Source organism: Somniosus microcephalus, chromosome 23, assembly GCF_052327205.1.
Source record: "Somniosus microcephalus isolate GS21.2 chromosome 23, FLI_Smic_1.0, whole genome shotgun sequence".
In the NCBI taxonomy this organism is placed as follows: Eukaryota; Metazoa; Chordata; class Chondrichthyes; order Squaliformes; family Somniosidae; genus Somniosus; species Somniosus microcephalus.
Genome location: NC_141009.1, coordinates 3,527,012 through 3,535,778, shown reverse-complemented (window position 1 = coordinate 3,535,778; position 8,767 = coordinate 3,527,012). Strand labels below are relative to the sequence as shown.

General features: G+C 54.4%; 2 protein-coding genes across 2 annotated transcripts in view; one reads left to right on the top strand and one right to left on the bottom strand.

Annotated features, from left to right (window-relative positions):
* Nucleotides 1-8,767, top strand: part of cacfd1 (calcium channel flower domain containing 1) — an 81,309-nt gene that overhangs the window by 31,394 nt on the left and 41,148 nt on the right. The window lies entirely within an intron of this gene.
* LOC147101559 (solute carrier family 2, facilitated glucose transporter member 6-like) overlaps nt 861-8,767 on the bottom strand; it is a 25,771-nt gene continuing 17,864 nt past the window's right edge. Inside the window, exons 7-9 of the mRNA XM_085965127.1 lie at nt 4,306-4,637; nt 3,169-3,314; nt 861-1,892 (exon numbers count right to left, since the gene is read on the bottom strand). Coding sequence (XP_085821253.1) covers nt 1,728-1,892; nt 3,169-3,314; nt 4,306-4,637 — 643 coding nt within the window. The 3' untranslated portion in view covers nt 861-1,727. The remainder of the gene's footprint in view (nt 1,893-3,168; nt 3,315-4,305; nt 4,638-8,767) is intronic.

Below are 8,767 nucleotides of genomic sequence, written 5' to 3'. Positions count from 1 at the left end.
AAGTTTAAAAAATTCAACTCGGGCACAATAGACAAAAAGCCGATTTACCACGAGGAGAGATTCAAAGTATCAGGTAAGGACTTTTGTGTTCAATGTTCACTGTCTGCCACGGCACTGAGCCATTCACAGTAGGTTCAATCCTAGCCTGTAACTCACTCCCGGGTATCTGTTATTCTATATACGAACCCCTGGATTAGATTCCAGCCTGTAACTCACTCCCGGGTACCTGTTATTCTATATATAAACCCCCCGAACCCCTCGATTAGATTCCAGCCTGTAACTCACTCCCGGGTACCTGTTATTCTATATATAAACCCCCCGAACCCCTCGATTAGATTCCAGCCTGTAACTCACTCCCGGGTACCTGTTATTCTATATATAAACCCCCCGAACCCCTGGATTAGATTCCAGCCTGTAACTCACTCCCGGGTACCTGTTATTCTATATATAAACCCCCCGAACCCCTGGATTAGATTCCAGCCTGTAACTCACTCCCGGGTACCTGTTATTCTATATATAAACCCCCCGAACCCCTCGATTAGATTCCAGCCTGTAACTCACTCCCGGGTACCTGTTATTCTATATATAAACCCCCCGAACCCCTCGATTAGATTCCAGCCTGTAACTCACTCCCGGGTACCTGTTATTCTATATATAAACCCCCCGAACCCCTGGATTAGATTCCAGCCTGTAACTCACTCCCGGGTATCTGTTATTCTATATATAAACCCCCCGAACCCCTGGATTAGATTCCAGCCTGTAACTCACTCCCGGGTACCTGTTATTCTATATATAAACCCCCCGAACCCCTGGATTAGATTCCAGCCTGTAACTCACTCCCGGGTATCTGTTATTCTATATATAAACCCCCCGAACCCCTGGATTAGATTCCAGCCTGTAACTCACTCCCGGGTACCTGTTATTCTATATATAAACCTCCCGAACCCCTCGATTAGATTCCAGCCTGTAACTCACTCCCGGGTATCAGTTATTCTATATATAAACCCCCCGAACGCCTGGATTAGATTCCAGCCTGTAACTCACTCCCGGGTATCTGTTATTCTATATATAAACCCCCCGAACCCCTGGATTAGATTCCAGCCTCCCGGGTCCTGGTTATTCCATGTATTTGGTAAAAAGTGAGGACACTGTTGGTTTATATTTATTCAGATATGTTTCATTTTGTACCAATAACAGATTTACATCGCGTTCTATACAAAGACCCAAACATTTACAGTCTGAATCGACAATGTACTCTGTAGATTTACATATCACGTAAAACCGTTTCACAGTTTGGGAGATCTGAGTTTTGTTGGAATGTAATTTAGTTCGTGAAAAGCAGCTTTGAAAGATTAGGACTGTCGGTCACCAGTCGTAGGCCTGGTGTATAAATACCAGCGGTGGGTCCGACAGTCACACACCCTCTGTTTGGTATTAGTGAAGGAGCAAAGACCATTCAGCCCATCACACCCATTCCCTCCACAGACTGTACACGGACACTGGCTCTACCCCGACACTACCTGCCCTGGGAGTGTTTGATGGGACAGTGTAGGGATATTGGAGGGTGGGGCATACACACTCGCCTCCCTTTGGACCAGGTGAGTTTGAGGAAGAAAAGTGTAAAAATACTCCTTGTAGTTCAGGGTTAGTCTGCCCTTGCAGGAGCAGAGTGAGACAAGGTGCTCGTGATCTGTTAATCTTCAGCTTTTCAAAGTCCAGTTCCCATGTCAAGTGTAGTCATCACTGATGTGGGCCTTCGGTTTCCAGAACTCCTCTTCAATTTGCTCCAAGGTTTTCCCTTTTGTTTCGGGAATGCAGATGGCGGTGAATATTATACACAGGACGCATATCACAGTGAAGAACAGAAAGGGGACAGCTAGTCCAAAGGAATCCTGCAAAAGCAAAGCTTCTTAAGTCATGTATTTTGTCCTCTTCTTTTGCCCTCACCTCTCCTGAAGGCATGGACTCTCACCGACTTTCATCAGTACCTTTCAAATTTTAACCCTTACAGCCCATCCAGAATGATACTGGGGCTAAAAGGGTTAAATTGAGAGGGGTTTGTATTAATATAGCGACTTTCACAACCTCTGCTTTACAGCAAAGTGTGGTCACTGTTGTAATGTAGGAAACGTGGCAGCCAATTTGCGCACAGCAAGCTCCCACACATAGCAATATATAATGACCTGATAATCTGATTTTTAGTGATGTTGGTTGAGGGAAAATATTGGCCAGGACACCGGGGAGAACTCCCCTGCTCTTTAAAATAGTGCCATGGGATCTTTTACGACCACCTGAGAGAGCAGACGGGGCCTCGGTTTAACGTATCATCAGAAAAATGGCACCGCCGACAGTGCGGCGCTCCCTCAGTACTGCCCCTCCGACAGTGCGGCGCTCCCTCAGTACTGCCCCGCCGACAGTGCGGCGCTCCCTCAGTACTGCCCCTCCGACAGTGTGGCGCTCCCTCACTCACTGCATTGGGAGTGACGGCCTAGATTTTTGTGCTCCCGTATCGAGAGTGGGACTAAGTACCTACGACCTTCTGACTCAGAGGCCAGAATGCTACCCACTGAGCCACGGATGACACAATGAGGACAGGTTGCATCGACTAGGCTTGTATTCCCTTAAGTATGGAAGATGATGGGGGGAGTCCAGAACAATAGGGCATAACCTTAAGGGTATCGAGGGATATGGAGCAAAGGTGGGTCAGTGCAGTTAAGATTGAATGGCAGAGCAGGTTTGAGGGACTGAATGGCCTCCTCCTGTTCCTGTGTAGCAGGCTCGAGGGGCTAAATGGCCTCCTCCTGTTCCTGTGTAACAGGCTGGAGGGGCTGAATGGCCTGTTCCTGTGTAGCAGGCTCGAGGGCCTCCTGTTCCTTTGTAACAGGCTCGAGGGGCTGAATGGCCTCCTCCTGTTCCTGTGTCACAGGCTCGAGGGACTGACTGGCCTCCTCCTGTTCCTGTGTCACAGGCTCGAGGGGCTGAATGGCCTCCTCCTGTTCCTATCGCACCCTGCCCAAAAGCAGCCTTGTTATCTCCTGGGCGAGGCAGCAAAAATCCTTCGGCCAATTCATGGGAAGAAAAATCCTGGAAATTTCTCCCTGCCCTCGGGGGACCCCAGGGACCGAGAGCCAGCGGATTGTACGCACAGGTGTCCTAAAGCAAACAAACCTTCACTGGCAAAAAACACTCAGTCAGGATGAAGGCGGTGATCCAGCTGACGGCGACACACATGCCTGACACCTTACCGCGGATTTTGATTGGAAGGATCTCCGACATCAGCAGCCAGGTGATTGGTCCCCAGCCAAGGGCGTAGCCTGTGCGCAGGGCAAAAGGAAACAAAGTCTTCAACCACATTGAGGCATTTGGCAAACCCAGTTTTAGGAACTGCAGAAGAACCATTAGGCCCAGTCAGCCCATCGCTTTAGACATTTCTCACCCCCAGCGAACCTGCCTCCTCACTCACTCCCTCCTGGACCCATTTATGCTGTCCACCTCGATCATCGCCCTCGGAACCTACTCCACATCTCCATCACCCTTTGGTGAGAATCATGTCCTTGACCTTTCATCCAATTCCCAACTTCTGCATGTTTTAATTTGATGCTCTTGGGAATTTGAACCCTCTGTCCTGGCTACAGCAACACAATCACCTGTGTTAATGGTCCCTCTGCACTGTCCCATCAAACACTCCCAGGGCAGGTACAGCACGGGTTAGATACAGAGTAAAGCTCCCTCTACACTGTCCCCATCAAACACTCCCAGGGCAGGTACAGCACGGGTTAGATACAGAGTAAAGCTCCCTCTACACTGTCCCATCAAACACTCCCAGGGCAGGCGCAGCACGGGTTAGATACAGAGTAAAGCTCCCTCTACACTGTCCCATCAAACACTCCCAGGGCAGGTGCAGCACGGGTTAGATACAGAGTAAAGCTCCCTCTACACTGTCCCATCAAACACTCCCAGGGCAGGCGCAGCACGGGTTAGATACAGAGTAAAGCTCCCTCTACACTGTCCCATCAAACACTCCCAGGGCAGGTACAGCACGGGTTAGATACAGAGTAAAGCTCCCTCTACACTGTCCCATCAAACACTCCCAGGGCAGGCGCAGCACGGGTTAGATACAGAGTAAAGCTCCCTCTACACTGTCCCATCAAACACTCCCAGGGCAGGTACAGCACGGGTTAGATACAGAGTAAAGCTCCCTCTACACTGTCCCATCAAACACTCCCAGGGCAGGTACAGCACAGGTTAGATACAGAGTAAAGCTCCCTCTACACTGTCCCATCAAACACTCGCAGTGGGACCTACCGAATATGTAAACCATGATACTGATTAGAGGTATGAAGGTTAGCCATTGTGCCATTTTGTCTTGAAGTAGATGTTCAGCTGTTGAAAGGTGACTGTCCACAATGGAAACATTATGGGTGGTTGTGTGGTTGCTCTTCTGCTCATCCTGCTTGATGTAGACTCCAAGAGCCAATGTGGAGATAAACATGATTGCACCTGGTAGGGGGAGGCGAGAGAGAAATAAGATTCCTTGATGATTACAGTGACTATAAACCTGGTGTGGGTGAGCCGTACATTGAAAGGCTCGGCAGTGCAGTGGTTCTGTAACTGGACTAATAACCCCGAGAACGTGGCTTCAAATCCCACCGCGGCAGTTTGAGGATTTGAATTCAGTTTTTAAAGATCTGGAAATAATAAAGCTGGGATCAGTAAGAGTGACCATGAAGCTGTCGGATTGTCGTAAAAACCCAGCGGGTTCACTAATGTCCTTCAGGGAAGGAAACCTGCCGTCCTTACCCGTCTGGGCCTATAGGTGACTCAGTCCCACACCAACATCATTGACTCTAACCGCCCTCTGAAGTGGTCAGTCAGTTTGTATCAAACCCGCGACCAGCGGTTCAGGAAGAAGGCGGCTCACCGCCACCTTCCCTGGCAACTCGGATGGGCAATAAATGGTGGCTCGCCAGCGACACCCACAACACAAGAATTATTTTAAAATTTCAGAGTCCCAGGTTCGCTGATATTCAGAACCCCATCTAAGTGGGCTGAGGTATCTCGGGCATGGGCTGCCGGGGGTATTGACCCCTGGTCTTCAGCTTCGTGCCACGTGCAGGTGTTGAGCGGGGTGCTGTGGTAATTGTATCCTGTCCATAACCTCTTCATCCTTCCCCAGTTAATACCCCACTACATCGTGCCCTCCGATGGAGGAGTCATAGAGTCTTACTGCACAGAGAGGCCATTCGCTACCATCGTGTCTTGCTGGCTCTTTTGAACAACCTCTCCAATTAGTCCCACTCGCTCTTCCCCCCCAGAGCCCTGCAAAGTTTCCACTTCAAGTGTTTAGCCATTCCCTTTGAAAGTTACTATTAATCTGCTTCCACCGCCCTTTCAGCAGCGCGTTCCAGATCACAACAACTCGCTTGCACATTGTTCCTCAATTTAGCACAGGAGCGATTCTCTGTCTCACTCCCCCACCCCCAGACACAGGAGCGATTCTCTGTCTCACTCCCCCCACTCCTCAGACACAGGAGCGATTCTCTGTCTCACTCCCCATACACGAGCGATCTCTGTCTCACTCCCCCCCACGCCCAGACACAGGGAGCGATTCTGTCTCACTCCCCCAGACACAGTGAGCGATTCTCTGTCTCACTCCCCCCACCCCCAGACACAGGGAGCGATTCTCTGTCTCACTCCCCCCACCCCCCAGACACGGGAACGATTCTCTGTCTCACTCCCCCCACCCCCAGACACAGGGAGCGATTCTCTGTCTCACTCCCCCCACCCCCCAGACACAGGAGCGATTCTCTGTCTCACTCCCCCCCACCCCCAGACACAGGGAGCGATTCTCTGTCTCACTCCCCCACCCCTCAGACACAGGGAGCGATTCTCTGTCTCACTCCCACCAGACACGGAGCGATTCTCTGTCTCACTCCCCCCACTGCCCAGACACAGGGAGCGATTCTCTGTCTCACTCCCCCCCACTCCCCAGACACAGCGAGCGATTCTCTGTCTCACTCCCCCACCCCCCAGACACAGGTAACGATTCTCTGTCTCACTCCCCCACCCCCAGACACAGGGAGCGATTCTCTGTCTCACTCCCCCCACCCCAGACACAGGGAGCGATTCTCTGTCTCACTCCCCCCACCCCCAGACACAGTGAGCGATTCTCTGTCTCACTCCCCCACCCCCAGACACAGGAGCGATTCTCTGTCTCACTCCCCCACCCCCAGACACAGGAGCGATTCTCTGTCTCACTCCCCCACCCCTCAGACACAGGAGCGATTCTCTGTCTCACTCCCCCCCAACCCCCAGACACAGGAGCGATTCTCTGTCTCACTCCCCCCACCCCCAGACACAGGAGCGATTCTCTGTCTCACTCCCCCCACTCCCAGACACAGGGAGCGATTCTCTGTCTCACTCCCCCCCACCCCCAGACACAGGGAGCGATTCTCTGTCTCACTCCCCCCACCCCCAGACACAGGAGCGATTCTCTGTCTCACTCCCCCCACCCCCAGACACAGGGAGCGATTCTCTGTCTCACTCCCCCCACCCCTCAGACACAGGGAGCGATTCTCTGTCTCACTCCCCCCACCCCCAGACACAGGGGAGCGATTCTCTGTCTCACTCCCCCCACCCCCCAGACACAGGAGCGATTCTCTGTCTCACTCCCCCCACCCCTCAGACACAGGGAGCGATTCTCTGTCTCACTCCCCCCCCACCCCCAGACACAGGGAGCGATTCTCTGTCTCACTCCCCCCACCCCCAGACACAGGGAGCGATTCTCTGTCTCACTCCCCCCACCCCAGACACGGGGAACGATTCTCTGTCTCACTCCCCCCACCCCTCAGACACGGGGAACGATTCTCTGTCTCACTCCCCCACCCCCAGACACGGGGAGCGATTCTTTGTCTCACTCCCCCCACCCCTCAGACACGGGGAGGGATTCTCTGTCTCACTCCCCCCACCCCTCAGACACGGGGAGGGATTCTCTGTCTCACTCCCCCACCCCCAGACACAGGAGCGATTCTCTGTCTCACTCCCCCCACCCCCAGACACAGGAGCGATTCTCTGTCTCACTCTCCCCACCCCCAGACACAGGGAGCGATTCTCTGTCTCACTCCCCCCACCCCTCAGACACAGGGAGCGATTCTCTGTCTCACTCCCCCACCCCCAGACACAGGGAGCGATTCTCTGTCTCACTCCCCCCACCCCTCAGACACAGGGAGCGATTCTCTGTCTCACTCCCCCCACCCCTCAGACACAGGGAGCGATTCTCTGTCTCACTCCCCCCCCACCCCCAGACACGGGGAGCGATTCTTTGTCTCACTCCCCCCACCCCCAGACACAGGGAGCGATTCTCTGTCTCACTCCCCCCCACCCCCAGACACGGGGAGCGATTCTCTGTCTCACTCCCCCCACCCCTCAGACACAGGGAGCGATTCTCTGTCTCACTCACCCCACCCCCAGACACAGGGAGCGATTCTCTGTCTCACTCCCCCACCCCCAGACACGGGGAGCGATTCTCTGTCTCACTCCCCCCCACCCCCAGACACAGGGAGCGATTCTTTGTCTCACTCCCCCCACCCCCAGACACGGGGAGCGATTCTCTGTCTCACTCCCCCCCACCCCCAGACACAGGGAGCGATTCTCTGTCTCACTCCCCCCCACCCCCAGACACAGGGAGCGATTCTCTGTCTCACTCCCCCCACCCCTCAGACACAGGGAGCGATTCTCTGTCTCACTCGCCCCACCCCCAGACACGGGGAGCGATTCTCTGTCTCACTCCCCCCACCCCCAGACACGGGGAGCGATTCTCTGTCTCACTCCCCCCCACCCCCAGACACAGGGAGTGATTCTCTGTCTCACTCCCCCCACCCCTCAGACACAGGGAGCGATTCTCTGTCTCACTCCCCCCACCCCCAGACACAGGGAGCGATTCTCTGTCTCACTCCCCCCACCCCCTCAGACACAGGGAGCGATTCTCTGTCTCACTCCCCCCACCCCCAGACACAGGGAGCGATTCTCTGTCTCACTCCCCCACCCCCAGACACAGGGAGCGATTCTCTGTCTCACTCCCCCCACCCCTCAGACACAGGGAGCGATTCTCTGTCTCACTCCCCCCACCCCTCAGACACGGGGAACGATTCTCTGTCTCACTCCCCCCACCCCCAGACACAGGGAGCGATTCTCTGTCTCACTCCCCCCACCCCCAGACACAGGGAGCGATTCTCTGTCTCACTCCCCCCACCCCTCAGACACAGGGAGCGATTCTCTGTCTCACTCCCCCCACCCCTCAGACACAGGGAGCGATTCTCTGTCTCACTCCCCCACCCCCCAGACACAGGGAGCGATTCTCTGTCTCACTCCCCCCACCCCTCAGACACGGGGAGCGATTCTCTGTCTCACTCCCCCCACCCCCAGACACAGGGAGCGATTCTCTGTCTCACTCCCCCCACCCCCAGACACAGGGAGCGATTCTCTGTCTCACTCCCCCACCCCCAGACACAGGGAACGATTCTCTGTCTCACTCCCCCCACCCCCAGACACAGGGAGCGATTCTCTGTCTCACGTCCCCCCACCCCCAGACACAGGGAGCGATTCTCTGTCTCACTCCCCCCACCCCCAGACACAGGGAACGATTCTCTGTCTCACTCCCCCCACCCCTCAGTAAACATAACCGGAATGTCGGGGTCAGTTCTGGGTTGCCCCGCTCCCCTTTCCAGAGACTCTCTGGACCCAGAGTTCAGCCCGGTCTGTTCCAGGA